Genomic DNA, 18110 nt, shown 5'->3' on the forward strand with positions numbered 1-18110 from the left:
GGATGCGAAAGGTTCCTGATCATGTTCTTGGTAAGTCATGTTGCTGAGAATGATTGATTTGTGGGTTGGTTTGCAAGCTGATTTGCATGAGTGTGTATATGACTACTTACAGAGTCTGTTTCCTATTCTGATGAAAAAAGGACTCAAGAATGACCTCTCTCCCCTCAGGGAAAGGCAAGGAGGAAAGAAAGGAATGCCTTTTTTTTGTTTTGCTGCTATTCTTTGTAATAGCATGCATGCTATTGATTTGTATCAATAAAAACAGTTTTCTGGACTAAGGTGAAATTTATACATGAGCCTCAGAGTCAAGCAATTGTAACATGTGCCTTCCAAGGGAGTTACATTGCACTGACAGTTAACCAAATTATTTGGAGATTCCTGTAATTTATAATCAAGCAAACTGGTTCACTGACCAGTGCAAGGGCTGGGAATGGGAGCATTAGGTTCAAGTCAGTGGGTCCCTTACTACTTCAGATATTTTATGATTCCATGATTCTATAATTCAAACTTCATCACAAACACCTGTTTGTCGGATTTTGTTGTCCATCCCTCCCAAAGATATCTGTGGTGCACCTATTTCCACTGTGATCATTAGATACACGCAGCCTCTCTTTTATTGTTTATAAGGAAACAGAATAAAAGCAAAGGGTGAAATTCACCTCCTCTGAATTCAGCGGTCTGACCCAGCTACCCTGGCTCTCAGAACCTCTAGTGCTGAGAAACTGGTAACTTCCCAAGGGCTCTTACACCAGTGTTAGGCTGAGACAAATCATTCCAGAAAGGGGCTGGACTCCCATGCCTGTTCAAAGTTAAGGATTCCTACAATTTTAAGATCAGTAACACCATAATGAAACAGTACACATCAAAGTAACCTGACATCAGCTAAAATAATTTATTATGAAAACGAAGCAAATTAAATATTTATTGGAGCTCAAGAGCTGCAACATTTTAAAACAGAAAGCTAAAGTTTAATGCATTTCATATCTACTTGGTCAGTTCAAATGCATTCACTTCAAAACAATTCTGAAGACTCCTGCACAGCAGGCTGCAGGACACTATCTACAAAAGTCACAGTCTTGTCTCTTTCAGGTCACAGAAGACCAAATTACTCAAGTAACAGAAGCATCTGCCTTTCTTGAGTACTCCGAAGGTATTGTGGAACATTTTGGTCACTGTCCACATAAGATACTGTCACCAGTGGCACTGGACATGCCAGCTGGGAGTCAATTATTTATAACACAAATCACAGTCATGTAACCAGTACTGAGACTGAACTAACAGCTGAGAGTTTGATGCAGGCAAATAATAAAAAAACCCAGTGAGATAAGGACTCCCAGTAAGAGTGCAAATATATTCGGTTTGTAGTGTGTATGTAAAAAACATGTTTTTACACTTCTGATATAATGCTCACTGTGCTGAAGGAAAACAAAAAGCACCTTGATTTCCTCCAGTGAGCCAGTCACAGCCAAAGTAGGTTCAGGACCACCAGGGAGAACACAAATGTGGCCCTGAGCCGAGTCCTGCCTCTGTCTGAACCACAGCTGTGATTGCTGTTTCCCTTCTAAGAGAAATGAAGTGATACATGTGGTTATGGCTTTACGACATGCACTTTCTTCAGGTAGGACTTTTGAAAGGCATCACTGTCTTGAGAGTGTTTTGCAATAACCTTGGTTTATAAGCCAGCGTGGGATTAAAGACATTAGCCACCTTGCCCCATTAGCAGCATCACTGAAACAGGAGAACAAGTCCTCTTTGAAATGCAGTTTATTCTACAAACATTTAGAGTAAAATCTTAGCTAATTTCCATAACTGCATATAATACCAGAAAGAAAAAGCACTAGTATGGTCATTTGAAGGTTACTCACAGCAGTTTTCTAAACTACTCACTTGCTAGGGAAGGAGCAAATAGGAGGAAATGTTTCCTTTAGTTATGCTCATGTTATCCTCTTTGGGCATTTTGTTTCCACACATCCACATTCATCTACATACACATATGTGAACTGGACTGTCTTATGCTTAGAGCAAATCAGTTCCACCTTCACTTTGTGACTTCTTTTTTCATGGCAGCAAGTGCATTTGTGTTCCATTTCATTGGTCTCCAAGGAATACCTATAGAAATGAGGTTTTTCACATCAGTATGCTGCCTGTTATCTTCCCAAACTGATCCATATTTGCTGCTCCGAACAGAAGCACTTCTAAGGAGCAGAGGAGCAAACTTTCCCATCTATTTTTCTGCTTATTCATTACAGCCTTTCCTCAGGATGCTATTGGCCATGCAGGGCCAGATCCTCTGACACCAATGGGGAAAACCCCAGTAACTTCAGTGGATTTGGGAGTAGGCCCATTTTGGCAAGACAGAAAAGAACAACTCATGCACAGAACACAGGGCAGGAAAAAACTTCAATAAACACCACAGCTGTTCAAAAGCCACACAATGACATATTTAAGAGTATGTTTAATAAATTTAGCTGATGTCTTTCCAGAGGGACCTGTTTTCCTAGCTAAGATAAGGCCCTCCTATCACATTGAAGACATTGCTAATGGCTGTTGTTCTGCACTCCCAGTTTCCCAACCAGGTCCTTTTAAAAAGCAGGAAGCTGCAGCCCACTGGTAACAAGAACCCAGAAAGACCAGCCATTGGGGAGGATAGAGAAAGGTTTCCTACTTACACAGAATAGGTACTGCACATCCCTTCACAAAAGGGCATTGGGACTGGAGCAGCTGATCTACAGTTGTCATGCACGATATACTGCTCTTTCACGTTGCGTTTGCATTTGTGCGGCAGGTCGATACCTGAGTAGAAGAACACTTCTGTTAGACCTTTTCAGACTGAGGAATAAATGTTTTGAAAGGTATCTGCTAGTAAACCAAGGGTAGATCATCCTAGTAAAACTTTTTACAGTTCAAATGCATAACTGAAACCACAACTGAGAGTGCAAAGAGGCAGTAATTGAGCAAAACAATTTCCCGCTGGTCAAGGTACTTTTCCACTTGTGGACTAGCTTTAATCATGCAAAGATACTGTTGAACCAAGACCTAAAGGAGACATGAAGGGTTCTGGTTTTACTAAAATTGCTATAAATTACATTCATGACTCTATTCCATCCTAAGATTTCTGAGTGGATGCTACAGAAAAAAAGACCTTCCTTTCTATGCAATTTTCCAGTGGAATAACACAAAGAATATTTTCTACAAATTTTTGTATCAAGAGTATTTTTCAAGCTAACAGTATTTCAATTATTTAAAAACACATAAAAGATGATAAAAAAAAATTTAATGTCCCCACTGAAAGAATGTGGCAGATTTTTAGTCTCAGCTGAGAGGTAAAAAACAGTTCTGTTGCTGTAAAACTGTCTTCCAGTCTGTGGAAACTTCGGACTCTCAGTGCATACAGAAACAGGACTACAAGCAGGAAGAATCAAACAGTATTGGAAAAGAAAATCAGTGATTTAATGCACTCACATGTCTTACAACAGCCATCTGAAGTCACATCAACTGTCCCCTGTATTGAAAGCAACCAGAACAGTTAGTTCAGATGCAGGTATTGCTAAGGAGATAGTAGCAATTATGAGAGTTCCATTATATTCCCTTATCTCTAATCAATGCAGATTCCTCATCAGACCTATTTGTGTACCAATTATATCTAAAACTGCTTAAAAAAACTAAACCAAACCAAACCATCCAGTAAGGAAGGGAATTAACTTTCTTAAAACTATATATCCTCCTACAAGCCAGGTTAGATGCCCTGGCCTGACCTTATGCAGGTCTTATTGAAGCCAGCTTAAGAACCCCAGCCGCAGAGAATGACAGCTGCTCCTGGAGTTGAACAGCCTGGCCTACGCAGAGCCTGTGCCAAAGCTAACTCAAGTACATGGCTGTTCTTGTCCCTGCTTTGATTTTCAGATCTGCTGTGAAGTCCCAAAATGCTTCTGAAAGTTACTGGAAACCACTAATAGATGAAAACCAGGGTGTGAATGATATGACCTTGCTCATTCATGTTCCACTTCTTTGCTTAATGATACACCACATATCAGAAGGCACTGTGTTCATCAGACCCCCAAGGATCTATGGTGAGTTACCATTTGTTCAATTGCATTTTGTAACACTGATGTTTCTCAAGTGATGAAAAATCCCACTTTGCTATTGCCCCAATACCCTTCTCTTTCAAGCTCCAGTTCTTATCCCACAGCAATGTAAACTGTGTGGGTTTGTTTGCTTTACTGCCACGGCACACTTCATTTAGGCTGAAAAAGCACATTTCCTTCAAACAAGGATGACCAGCTCAGAAAGATCAAGAAATACTGAAGTGACTCATTCAAAACAATAAAGATAACTCCCAGGCCAGCAGCATCATGGCTCACTCTTGAAGTCTTTCTCTGGCTGTAAGATACTTACTGGCACACAGTTTGCTTCTTCAAATGGTAGGCAGACTTTTATCATACTAGTCAAGGAAAACTGGCCCGCTGATTCAGTGCATGTGTACTGAGTACAGTTATCATATGGATCTTTATAACTTTTTCCAACCTGATAAAAACAGGAAAAAAAACCCCAAGCCGATATAGTATAGCAACAAAAATAGAATACTGCAACAGTAATACAATCAATGAACTGGCAGAGGGACTGGGTTGTTCATATTACTCTGAAAGGGCTGAGATGTCTGCAACTCACATCTTCAAAGCTCACCTACCACTAGCCTATGCAAAATCCCTTCTGAGGCCAGCCAGCGGGAAAGAATGAGAAGCTGGTAGCAGAATGAGCATAGAGGTATGAGCAGAAATGCCAGAAGATAAGTGTGTTAATGTCTGTGAGATAAAATATACACAAAAAGAAAAATAACTCTTTTAAAAGGTTTGAACAGTTTTCATTTTTAGTAGATGGAAGAATACAAAAAAGTGTGAAAAAGGACAAAAGTCTTTGCAATAGAGGTTAATGGGTAACAGCAAAGCCTCCTCATGGAAAGAAAAAAATTGTATATTGGAACAGGAGAATCTAGCTTGCAAGATTAATTATCAAACAATAAAAGGATGAAATAGAAAATATGCAGGAGAGCTACCAGAGAAGCAATAGCATACAAGACAATAGTCACTGGTTGAAACAACATCATTAACCATTCACAGGAGTAGCAGACTGTAATAAAACCAAAGAGCTAGAATCATGGAATCATAGAATCATTAAGGGTGGAAAAGACCTCCAGGATCATCAAGTCCATCCTTTAAAGGCTTGGTTCATTGACTACACAACTCCACACTCACAAGACATGGTGTATTACCTCAGGGTGTCACCAAGTCACTACACTGCAGTAGCCATTAATTTCTGCCTCAGCAAATTCAGAACTAGTGGTAGTACAGCCATGTGAGCTTGCTCACACTATTTACCCCTGTATGTTCAGAGAAAGAAAATGAAACTGTTTCCAGATTGGAGCAGTATCATGTGAAGCCTGCTCATGTATCTCTGCAAGAGCACTATTACACAATGTCATCATTCCTTCCAAATTCTTTCTTGCTATTCCATGTCAGGATAAAGGGGGGGGGGGGGGAGACATGATTTCCATTCCTACCCAAGATACATAATTTTCAACACACTAGTGCCTGTGAGATGCACACAGTAGAGACCAGCTGTATAAACATCTACCTTTACTTTGGAAACACAGATATTTTTACATCTCCTAGAGATCCTCCCAGCCTTAAAATGCATTACACTGGGAAAAAAAATGCTGAGGTCTTTTTGGTAATTCAATCTTGTGTGCAAAGCAAGGGAGTGCTTACCTCAATGGTCACATTGCCAAATGGAAAATTTGCCACACATGCCACTTGCTGGCACTGGCTGCAGCACTGACCCTGCTCTTCCACATAGCGAAAGCCCTGTGGAAATAAAGTTTCCATTTATCCATGTTAACTGATATCATATTCATGAAGCATCTTTGGATCAAAACTACACTGAAGACAGCAGAGGAAATGAGCCAATCTCCTTGTTTCATCTTTGTTGTCTTTAGAAAACTGTTGGAACCACTTTAAGCCTGACAAGCAAAGCCAGTAATTTTTCTCCCTTATTGAACAGTGACTACTGGACACTTTAGTTGCCATGAAGACTCTGTAATTGGCTATTCTTCTTCAGGCTAACACACAAGACAGGCCAGATATATTAATTCAGCATATAATTACTTAAATATTAATTCACCACTCTGCCACCAGTGCTTGGTCTGATATCATTATCTACAAGAACTATTGCTGTCAGACATGTTAAGATTCCCTCCCCTGTGTTCTAGGTATCCATTGGTCTCTCAGTGGGTGTGGGTGTGGCTGGCTTCAGGGTAAAAGACAATTAAAGGTTCTGTCCATTTTTAATGCTGGTGGGTCTGGCCTTATCTGGGCATGAATGGAAAAGCAACCACTCTGTTTATATTCAGTAATAGACTGAACTGGTTTTGTGCTGATTCTCACAAATACTGAGAAGTAGCAGAGTACTCTCAGCTCACAAGTACTGAGAACTGTCTGGAAAAATACAGACCACTGCACAGTTTCTTCACAACCTTAATTTTTGATCTGACAATGGTCAATGCCAACAGAATGGCACAAACATCTTTCAGCACTCAAATTTTAATAGGTTTGAAATCATTTTCCCTTAGAGCATCTTTCCAAGGGTGACCTCTTTAATTTGCTAAAGCAAAAATAATTTGGCACCCTAAAAAGGACTTTACAAAAAAAATAACAGAAGAGTCTATCCTGCTATCTTGCAGTGAGAAAGCAGTTACACTATCCCGGTTTCAGAGTATATCCCTTCTACAGCCAATGTTCCTGGTCAAGGAGGTGCTGACCTGCTGGCAGGTGGTTTGGCATTTCACTGGAAGACACTGGATGAGGTTGGTCTGTGTCACGAGATCCTGCTCATCTGTGCACACACAGTTCTCACAAGAGCTTTTAGGCACCATTGCTCCCGGCTGGAAACACAGGGGGAGAGAGAAGGCAGGCCATGACAAGAATTCAGAGGGTTCTAGAATAAACATCCCCCTTGACTATCAAAAAATTAATGCTTATGAGGTTTACTTTTGGAAGAACTTCCTGAAGTGAATACTTCCAGATCTCTAAAACCTCACAATCGGTATCACAAAACGAACACAAGGCTGACACTCCCAAGTGCATCAATGATGTCAAATGAGTTATTTCATAAATTCCATGCATCTACTTTTGCTCAGTTTGACATAGAAATTAATCTTGCAACACTCAGTGAAGTTTAAAATTTGTATTCAATCATAATTCTGACCTATTGACTCTAAAACATAGGTAAGATCTCATCTAGAAAGCAGTTACTGGTCTTTAACATTACCTATTCACTAACCTATCACAGAATCACAGATTGCTTGGGGTTTGAAGGGACCTCTGCAGGTTATCTAGTCCAATGCCCATTTCCAGTAGTACATAAGACTATTGGCAGGGAAAAATTACCAGCCATTCTAATCCTGCTTTTTGTATAAGTATTGGCAATAGCAACTTCAGAAAATTCTGACTCAGGCAGCATTAACTTGTGGAAAGAAGTGTCTAGAAGAAGACCTACCTTAAATTCAACTCCTTCAGAAACACATACACCTTTTGGTACTGTAAAAAAAACCAAAATGAAAAGGATGTGCTAGGAATGATGCAAATAGTTAATGTAGTCATCTCTGAATTGTGAGTGATCCAGAGAAGTCAAAGAGTAGAACTGAACTTAATAGCCCACACAAACAGGGGAAAAAAGTAACTAGAACATGGTGCTTATTGTTATTCAGAACCCCACATATTATTCAGAAGTCCACATCTGCTTAGATGTTATGCAGGAAGTGGGAGGTAATTCTATATCCTGGAATTTTCCATAAGGGAAAATCTATTTACCTCATGGTTTTTTTACCCACACTTGAAATTACTTGACCTTTTCTTCATTGTTAACCACCTTGCTGGTAACAAAGCCAGTGGGAAGCTGGCTCATGTATGTGCATCTAGAAATGTAACTTGGCAGCAGAGCTTCTGGATGGGTTCAATTAAACCATCATTCATAATCTGATCAATAGCTTACACTCACTGAATACTGGCTACAGAGAACCTAAACCAGTTACTTCAACTCCAAAAGAAAAAGGAAAAAAAAAAGCACCACTTGTAAAGGCTGATAGAGAAGGGAAGAGGCTATCACTTATGATTTTAACTCATTCAGTAAAAAATTAAATAATTCAAGTAATAAATAAAACACCTTCAAGGTACTTACTACAGGAGAAGATAGGACAACAACCATCCTCAGATATAGCAACCACTGGTTGGAAACCTAAGTCACATCCTGTTTTGTTGATAATGCAGGTTTTTATATCACATTCTGCAATAGATAACAGAGATAAACTAAGCCAAAGCATCCCATCCAGCAGTGTTACTTGCAGACAAAGCTTGAACATCCAAGAAATTGTGTAGAAATAGATGATTCTTGCATCACACATTTTTGGAGTTTGGGACATGTTCAGGTGAAGTATCTCTAAGTTTGCTCCATTGTAAAGCTCTTCCTTGGACATATATTTACAGCCCTTGTTCCTGCTTCTCTTCCACCACTGGATGTCATCTCTAAAAAACTAAACACTCTTAGACAAGTGACAGGGAAACAAGTTGGAGTAAAGATAAATGAGGCAGAGAGTGAAAAAATGAAGAGGCAGTGGATGAGAGCCAGAAATGCAAAGGTTGGGAGGGACATGCAAGGCAAAGGACCTCGACAATGTCCACTGCTCCCTTAAGGCATCCAAGGAGCCTAATGGACCTCTTCCTGGTAGATTGAAGGGATGAGGAACAGAAAAAACATCCCACCACCATTGTCAGGATCCCCTGTCCTACATCTTGCTATAGGTGCTGGGAATGGCCAGCGTTAGGAGCAGGCTAGTCTTGTGCTGTGGTGGCATTTGAGACTGGGAGGATGCAAATGCAAAGGTGAGGGCAAACATATATCAGGAACATCCACAGGAAGCCTTCGGGGAGCCTGGAAGATAAACCTATCTTCCTTTACTGGAGGGGTCTCTGTGAAAGGATTACCCTCTCATCTCAGAAGGACAAGAGCCAGAGGATCCTGTGAAGCACCTGGTAGTCCAAATGATCTATGGGGAATATTCCAATGTAAGTATCTGTCAGGTCATGGCACTAATTTAGAATGCAAGTTGGACCAAAGGAGTTCTGTTCTGATAGCAAGAGCTCCTGGCATGTAGATAGAAGAAATGACGACTTCAGTGTTTATTTGAATCTGGTATCCTTGGGATACCAGATCTCACTGGAGGATTACTGCTGAAGGCATGATGCCACATTATGACATGTGAACTATCTACTCACCACAGACAGTCTCTGTGCAGCATGGGTCATCCAGACGTGGTTTTGTTTTGCGTACAAAGCCCTCTTTTGTGCAGTTGATGGGTGGAGATTTAGCACAAGGGCGGGGGAAGCAAGAGATATTCAAAGTCGCTTCATCACAGGTACAGTATTGACAGTCATGCTCCCAAGCCTCTCTAGGCTATGAAAACAATAAGAATAGCAGTTCAGAGAGCAAAAACTGGAAATATTATATCAATGAATGCCTGCTGCAAGACAGTGCAGGGCTGAGTTCAAATCCCGGAGGGATGCGAAGGGAACAGTAAGAAAAAATCCTATTATTTGCCACCTTCCTCTGCTGGTTTATGTGTTTGCAGAAGGCAAGCCTGGTAGTTCTACCAAGAAACCGATTCCCACAAACTGCTATTTCTGCTTCTATGCCTCAAATGATTAACTGCACTTCTGCAGGTAATAAAATCTGCTGTTTTCCTTCCCAGTGTCTTTGCAGTTCACTGGTTTTTAAGCTTAGAATTAGAAGAAACAACTCATGCAGCCATTTTTACAGGAGGTCACAGAACCCAGATATAGTATAAAGACAGTATTTTCCTTTCTCTTACCTGTTTCACTAACCCATCTTGTGCAGTGCAGCCTGTAAAATGAATTACATATTACTTTAATGACAACTGAATCAGGGAAAACGAGAGAAGCAGGAAGACAAGAATAGAAGGAAAGTCTTCAAATCTGAGAAACAACCACAAAGAGAAAGAGGAATCCAGAGTTCAAAGTCACAGGTTGTATACTCAAAAAAATCTTCCCCAAAAAAACATTCTTCCTTTTGTTCTTTCGGAAGTTGCACCTTCTGCATAAGAACAGGCAGAAACTGTCAATCTGAAATGCTTCCAGCCTAACTAGAAAGAGTCAGTATCAAGGTCTCCCCCCGTTTCCTCTGTGCCCGAAATATCCCCCTTAATGTGCACTTCTAGTGAGGATCTTACCCACCCCCCTTTCCCCCTTCCCATCACACCATTTAAATTATTTCTTACCACAAACAGAAGTGCAAATGCCATCATGATCATTCAGCAGAGTTTTCCCATCAGGACAGTAGCATCCCTCAATAAACACTGATGTGTTATTTTGGGAGGGGAGGGTGTCCATAACGACTTCTCTGCACAATTAGAATATAAACAGGAATGAATGAGAGGCAGAAATGTAGCCCAGGGCAATCAGACACCTAAATCCCATGGGAATGTGAACTTCAACTTTCCCTGTCAATTTTCACATCATGGACTTGAAAAATGCCTTAGGAAATGACCCACCTGCTGAAGCAAGTTTTTCTTCTTGCTTCACCACATGGCTTGTACACCTGATCCCGAGGACAGATGGCCTCTGTGGAGCATTGCAACACACAAGTTAAGCAGTCTAGACCCACGTGTACCCTTCAACGCACAGCGGGCAAAGCACCCACGCTATCACAGCCCACCTCGTGGGTCCGCACAGCCCAGGCTCCTGCCCAGAGAGGGGGTCCCTGCAGCTTCACCAAGACGGGCCAAAGGATTCAGCAAGGTCTAGCTACAGTACTAGCAGAGCTCACCCCGGAATCGCAGGGTCCCCCTGAGCAGGGCGGAGCACGCAGAGAGAAGCGGCGTGTTGCCATCTAGTGCCGAAGCTTTAGGAAGCACATCGGAGTCAGCTGAGCTACTCGGGAGACAACACAGGCCTGTTTCCCCCTTGTTTTGCATCAGTTCTGGGCTGGGACAACCTTTTTATTTGTTCCTGCTTTTTCCCAGGTCCAGAGCAGCTCAGAAAAGATTGAAGCCTGATGATGTGGAGGACCATAAGCAAGCATGTAGGTGAGAACAGACCGGACCTGCTTGACCACTAGCAGTGTTTCCCAGACTTACCACACTGGCCATTCGCCTGCCTCCTCCAGTCCACGCAGACCCCGTGGAGCCCGCACAAGGCTGCGTACGTCTGCATGCTCTGGCACTCGGTGCTGGGGTGCTCTTCTGAGCACCCACTGGCCACACATGCCTCATAGTAGGGCTGTGGGGGGACCACGCCGTGGCACTCAGTCAGGGTCCTTCACAAAGGAGACAGACCTTGGGTGACTTTCAAGGAAGAATTCAAGAAGCAAACCATCCACACCCAGGCAAAGCCTCAAGGTAAAGATACAACTACAAATTGCTCTTGTAGGCAATGTACCCACGCAGCTTAAATAAGAATGAGCTTTACTTCCCATTCTTTATAATGCTTTGAAAGGAAGCAATTTTATGTTAGGCTGAGACCTGCAAAGGCTCCTGCACAGCTCATAGCTATAAATCTATATGCTGACGTTTTTATATTAGCATGTTTATAAATTCTGTTTTAAAGCACAAAATTATTTTAAAAACAGACACACACGCTTACTATATTTTGATTCTGTATCTTTCAGAGCTTTCAGATCCTAAATCATAGCTAGCTCTCCAGAACTGATAGGCAGAGGGAGTGCCAAGTGGAAGACACTATTAAGGCAGGACTGATTTTGATGGTGCAGCTGAAAAATATCTGCCAAACTCAGTAACACTCACACATCAGTTCACTGCTCAGTTTCACAAGGTATGCGAGACTTCATATTTTCATCATATCCTGTAATCAGTTCACCCAAGCCATGTAGTAAAACACTAAATTATCTTGTGGACTTATTCCTCTGATACTTTTGGGAGTTGTCTTACCAGATGATTTTACACAGATTAGAAGGCTCACAGTGCTGTTGATATTCAGTCTTAGCTGGTTCTGAGACACCTGGATTGCAGTATCTGTTGGTAGGATATGGTACTTTCCAATCTAATGCCATGTCTTTGAAGGACTCAATAACCTCACCATTCCTCTTCAGAGCATCATCAGGCTTCTGGTTGGTGCAAGTACCTGGTAGCAATATAAAAGCAAAGTGACAATTCAAGCTCAGTTGATGCCGATGAAGCTGGTTTTAGAGAACATTTGGAAGGAAGTTCAGGTCTTTGTGGGAAGGTAACAACATGTGGGGTCCTGGATAAGTTCACAAAAACTTTTTGTAGGAAGAGAAGGCTAGAAGAAATAGTTTGACAGTTACTCATGAAAACCAGAATTGACATGTTGGTTGATACATTTCTCTGGGTGGCAAAATCAACTGAGATGGCTCTATCTAGGATAGGACTGTCCAGACTTTTTTACATTCCCATATAGAGTATATATGTTCAAGAGGAAGGGCTTAGAAAAAGTCTACCTCCATCCACCAACAGACTGCAAACAGAATGAAACGATGTGACTTAAAACTCTATCTCCTGACAGTGTCTTTCCACTAAATAGTGATAAATTTATTACAATTTGTGAAAAATAGAAATCAATGGAGTTGCAAGCATTTAGAGAAGTTTACAAGGGGATGAGTGAAAGAAGGAGGAAAATTTATTGCATTCATTATTATCGGCTGATGAGGACACTCACCACATAGTCCCATGGTATTATTATAAAACTTTCCAAAAGGGAGTTTTATGTAAAATGCAAGTTGACTGTAGGACACATAAACCTCTAATTCAGGTATTTCAATTATGGCATAAAGTCCAGAACTGGTTATCCTGATACCATTCTTGGAAATGTCTGGAACAACTTTTTTATTGTTAAACAAAATCTAAAAAGAAGAGAAACAAAAGGTCTCCATGAACACTCTCCTGTTAAGTAAGTTAAATGATCTGTGCAACTTGAAAGCTGAGCAGTACAAATTCGGACCTTAGGTGCACCAAATTAAGTCTTTCAAAGACAGTTATCTAAGCAGTTTCTAAGATTATTTTTAACATGTCATAACTTATATTTGAGTGCTCATATCAGGATAAAACCCACAATTCTCAATTACGTGATCTTTTCCTGGATTTTTAGAATATAAAAGTTTTTGTTGATACAAAGCAAAAAAGAGAGAAAACAATGCAATTACATTTCCTACCCATTCCGTATTTTACAAGCTTCATCCTTTGTTGTGGCAAGACGTTTGGCAGTACAGTAAACTACAGTAACTATGGCAAAATAATATTGAAAATTCATTTTAATACAATACTTTACCAAATTTGTTTTTTTATCATGTTCCATTGCTTGTGTCAGAATAACAGTAGAGTTGGAGTAAAAAATGATAAGGGACATTGAACAAATTGCTCCATCAATGGCACCACAGTAGTAGTTGTCTATGTGAATCCAGAAATTGCGAGAGTCAGGATGAATTGACTTCACAAGGACATAGGTGCAGTTTTCTTTAAAATGATAATATGTCCCATCAAAAGTCACATAATGTTCATTTCCCCATCCACTGCAAATACCTGGAAGACAGAGTGACAGTCTTGAAGTTTGGCTTATAAGCTTCCTGCAAGTACAAGCTGGTTTTAACTCTTTTACTTGCATCCAGTGAGAGCCTAAATAACCAGTTTCATAAAGAAAAACTAGCCTAACAGGGACACTCCTATCCACTTGTAATGGCCAATGTTTTAGAAGGCATTTCTGTTCCATTTTATCCTACTGAAATAATATGAATGTAATATAGATGTTGACCACATAGACTTATCCTTCTTGGATACATAACATAAATTTCAGGTGTTTTTCTGCCACTTACACTGACATTCGAAGACTTCACAGCAACCGGTTTCATCGTAGTGTTTTGTGAACGGGAAACCATTGACACAGAGTTTCAGTTGCTGAGGAGGGCAAGTCATGCTGGACAGTTTGATATTGTTTCCTTCTCCCAGGCAAGTGGCAGTCTGGCAGCGTCCAAAATTCCATGTTTCATTAAACTATTGATGGATTGAAAAAAAAAAAAAGAGGAGAGGCATATAAAAACATAATGTAATAAAATCTTTAAAATCATGCATGGTGACTGTGTTCTATTCAGTTAATCATCTAGCACGGCAAGAGTTGGCGTCTGCTCTGTGTCTGGAAACCAAGCAATACGAAACATATAGCAATCAACAGAGCCTTAATATCTACTTTTTGTATAGGACTAAATATTAAGGTCCTGACCACTTTTGATCATGGGATATGGCCAGATGTGATTTCCTAGTCTTTGTTCAATTTGGGAAGCTCTGCCCACATACAATCATTTAGATGTTTCAGGCGAACAGAAAAATCTTCAACTTATTCTCTCAGTGGAGGTTTCTGGTATAAGTCTAAATCATCTAATTCAGCCACACCTATAGTACAGCTGTAGTGGTGGATACCAGCATCAGAGGAGAACACCAGATCTTGGCTGCAGACAATGCATGAATGATGAATGATGAAACACTTGGACTTCTTCCAAGTCTCTCACCTTTCTGGGAGGAATGAGTGTGAGACAATCGCTCACAGGAGCCCTTGTGGAAGCAGGAACTTGATTTGTTGCACTGGGAGTAGATATTGGTGGACAGGTTTCAGAATCTGGATCACAGCCCTTGACGGTCTCAGTATGACCAGTTTTACACTCTGCCCAAATTAATTCAATCTGACACAAATTATTGCAGACAGAATAAGCACAACGATCCGATATATTCACTGGCAGAGAAACATTTTCTCCTGCAAGGCCAAAACCCAACTGTTAGCACCAGACTGTACATGAAATTTCTAACTCCCAAGGCCTATGCATCACAGATCAGCTACGTACTCAGCCCTGGATTTAACTATCTGGGGCTGCCTGTACCCAGCAGCCACATTCAGGTGTGACTGTCTGTCTGCAGCACCTTGAATTTAATGACTAAATGGGAGCTCAATTCATCCAAATGGCAAAGGCTGAGGGAGGGCCACAAGTGGCTTATCTGAAATTCTGCTCTTAAGTACATTAGCAGGAGTTGAAAATGAGTACAAGAGGAGAGAATACTCCATACATCACTGAGTGCATCTGGGGTCTTCACAAACACAAAACAGGAGGTAAGTGGATCAGGAGCTACTAATAGAAGAAGAACAGTCTTTCCTCCCCTGTTTTTGGAGTATTACTGTGAGTTACAAGCTTGTGTTCAGCGGTTTGGGATTCAGGTCTCTGCTGACATTAGCATCTGCTATAAGTTTCCTTACACTAGAGATATTCAAACCAGAACAAAGTTACTGAATGTGAGAGAGTTGTACTTCTGAAGCTGTTAGTTACAGTTTAAAGACACAACAGCTTCTTGTGTCTGACTGCAAGAGGCAGAATAAGCCCTTGCTGAAGCATCTTTATATAATAGTACATCTTTCCACATCAATGGTGCAGAACAAAAATTTGCATAGTTTCTCACCCATTTGTATCAATTGCCCATTGTCATTGCAGAAGCAGGGAGTGGCTACCACTGGCGATGGAGGTGCAGATGTTACAGTCTGCGTATGTAGTTCTGCAGGAAATGAAATCAATTAATATTCAAATGCTCTGCTACTCTACTTTCAAGCTCTAAGACATCTATTACATTCTTTACAACCACAAAAAAAAAAAAAGGAAAACATAATCTTTTTTTTACCCCCACTGCATTCTATAAATGTACACACTGAAACCATCCTCTGTATTTATACACACTCTATTACACAGTATGGTGCTATAATACAAACACACTTCCACTTGTAGGGAGTTTTATATATGCATACATAAAATACAGTAAATCCCCCTTCTACTCTGACTTAATCATTCCAGTTTTCTAATCCTGCAGTACTTCACCTGACTTTGGAGAGGTGATTTCCAGTGGCACTCCATTTGGCTTTTCTAAGCCTTGTGGCAAAGAAACTGTTGGTTTAAATACAGACAGATCATATAGACATTTTACTATGCCACCTACACTCTGCTTTCAATAATTCTTTCCTACCTACTACTTCATTATACTTCTTATTTCACTTGTTATCACTTAGCAAATACCAAACACACGGAGTCACTATCAAGTCTTTAGTTTTTCAACTCATGTGAGTACAGATGCTGACTTTTAATATTCCTTGTAGTCTTTGTATAACTTTGTATAACCAGGATAAAACACATTTTTTTGGCCACTTATTTTATTTACCATAATCATGTGACAAAATTCCCACTTTTCTTTCTCTCTTTTTACTTCCTAGTTTCTGCTCTTTCACATTCTCTTCACTCTGCAACTTATCTTTTGGAAAGGGAGATAACTGCCAGGCAGTTTTTTTCATGTTCCAGTTACCCATTTGAGACTCACTTATTTCAATGCAGAAAACAGTACAATAAGAACCGTGCTGTGATATAGGTGATAAGAAAGAGAAAAACAAGGTTTGAAAGTATGAAATATTGAGACTAACACCACCAGTGTCAACTATGATATGCCGAAAATTATTGTAAAATCTGTACTGAAAAATGGCCAAATCTCTCTATTCTCTCTTTACCTCACTGACAGTAAGGTCAGTAAGAATCTATAAAAATTACACTTTTGGTCCTCAGTACAAGATCCACAAGCTCTGATCCCTCATTTTTGAAACTTCAATAGTCTTAAATTCTTTGCTTGTCCTAGACACCCAGTAGGAGTCTTTGTCCAAGATGAATAGATCTTACTACCATTACAGATTTCCACAGAATCAGAACCAAACCTCTTACAGATCTAGTACCTTGTGCTGGTGTAGATGGTGTTCTGCATGTGGTAAGTGTTTTAATGATCTCTCCATTAGGGCCACAGACAGCTTCACCACACTCAGTCCCATACACATGGCTGTACACAGTTTCATTTAAGGTGTAGGTCTTTCCATTGTAACAGCAAAGGCAAACTGAGGCACCAAAAAAGCAAATACCACAGTAACAGAGGACACTTGCAATATAAATACAAATGAAAAGAAAACCAAACTCTGCATTTATAGTTTTGAAATTCACAACATCAAACACGAATTATCTGGCTGAAAAATTTTCTCAGTTTCTACTTAAGAAGCTGCACTGGTAATCTGTCTCATTTATTTTAAAGTGGATTGCATTTTTCTGGTTGCTGGTGTTTCTTGGAGTCAGCTTGCATAGAGTGATAACTGATTGGTAAAAGCATCAGAACTGGTATTGCCCTAACCCCACAGGGAACACAGGTGAATTCCCTCTTGGCAGGGAACGTGAGTGGGATTACTGCCTTGCTGAGTGATAAAACACTGGCTCAGAAGGTGTTGCACAGCTATTTCCACCCACTAATGAGAAGCATGCAGTGATAAACAATTTCATTTAAATATATGAGAAGCTATCCAGATTTTGGAGAATGTACATTCAGAAACCAAAGGAAATATATCTATTACTGCAAAACTGAAAATGTGTTGTTTGCTGGGTCACCCTGCATTTTGGGATGTGGTTTCTCCCAGATATGGGAATGAACTGATACCATACTTAAAGTGTGTCCTTTTGGCACACAAATATATCTGTCATACGCTAGCTGTCTCATCTTATTTTATGAAATTAATGGACAGGACTTTACAAGATTTGCCCTGTTCTAAAAGTACTCATTAAAACAGGTACCATGAGTGGCCTGCTACAGACTAATGTCTGTTTTCACTGACTACCAAGGAGGTGTAAAAGTGGAAAAAGTGGTATTTACCTGGATAGAATGAATCCCACATGTCATGCCTCTCTCCTTCCTCTCTATGACTATCCTTTAGACAGTACTTGAGGTCAAAGGCTGGATTTTCCTTATCAAAGTATATCTGTATTGCTGTGCATCCACCTATTGAACTACCTATCTGGATTCCTATTACCAGTATGTTTGAAGTAATATATGATATTGGGTTGTTTCAGTCTTATCATCACTCAGTGCATGGTGAAGGTGGTGAAAAGTTACCTTTGGAGTCTTCAGTACATAGTTTCTCTACAGGATCACTGAAGATAAAGAGAAAAGAAGACTTGTTTTA

At 40.3% G+C, this 18110-nt stretch overlaps 1 protein-coding gene across 2 annotated transcripts in view; it reads right to left on the reverse strand.

Annotated features, from left to right (window-relative positions):
- Positions 1-1748: 1748 nt before the first annotated feature.
- Positions 1749-18110, reverse strand: part of LOC135415631 (mucin-5B) — a 46154-nt gene continuing 29792 nt past the window's right edge. The window contains exons 28-49 of one of the 2 annotated variants that reach the window (XM_064657602.1): positions 18041-18078; positions 16845-17000; positions 15949-16014; positions 15539-15631; positions 14602-14843; positions 13912-14089; positions 13371-13621; positions 12762-12945; positions 12014-12206; positions 11204-11382; positions 10619-10688; positions 10346-10467; positions 9920-9951; positions 9327-9504; positions 8233-8337; positions 7552-7592; positions 6815-6937; positions 5766-5861; positions 4396-4524; positions 3463-3502; positions 2670-2793; positions 1749-2109 (exon numbers count right to left, since the gene is read on the reverse strand). In XM_064657602.1, coding sequence (XP_064513672.1) covers positions 1935-2109; positions 2670-2793; positions 3463-3502; positions 4396-4524; positions 5766-5861; positions 6815-6937; positions 7552-7592; positions 8233-8337; positions 9327-9504; positions 9920-9951; positions 10346-10467; positions 10619-10688; positions 11204-11382; positions 12014-12206; positions 12762-12945; positions 13371-13621; positions 13912-14089; positions 14602-14843; positions 15539-15631; positions 15949-16014; positions 16845-17000; positions 18041-18078 — 2815 coding nt within the window. In that variant the 3' untranslated portion in view covers positions 1749-1934. The remainder of the gene's footprint in view (positions 2110-2669; positions 2794-3462; positions 3503-4395; positions 4525-5765; positions 5862-6814; positions 6938-7551; positions 7593-8232; positions 8338-9326; positions 9505-9919; positions 9952-10345; positions 10468-10618; positions 10689-11203; positions 11383-12013; positions 12207-12761; positions 12946-13370; positions 13622-13911; positions 14090-14601; positions 14844-15538; positions 15632-15948; positions 16015-16844; positions 17001-18040; positions 18079-18110) is intronic. The other variant, XM_064657603.1, reaches the window with a different exon arrangement.

Source organism: Pseudopipra pipra, chromosome 6 (assembly GCF_036250125.1).
Source record: "Pseudopipra pipra isolate bDixPip1 chromosome 6, bDixPip1.hap1, whole genome shotgun sequence".
Classification (NCBI taxonomy): domain Eukaryota; kingdom Metazoa; phylum Chordata; class Aves; order Passeriformes; family Pipridae; genus Pseudopipra; species Pseudopipra pipra.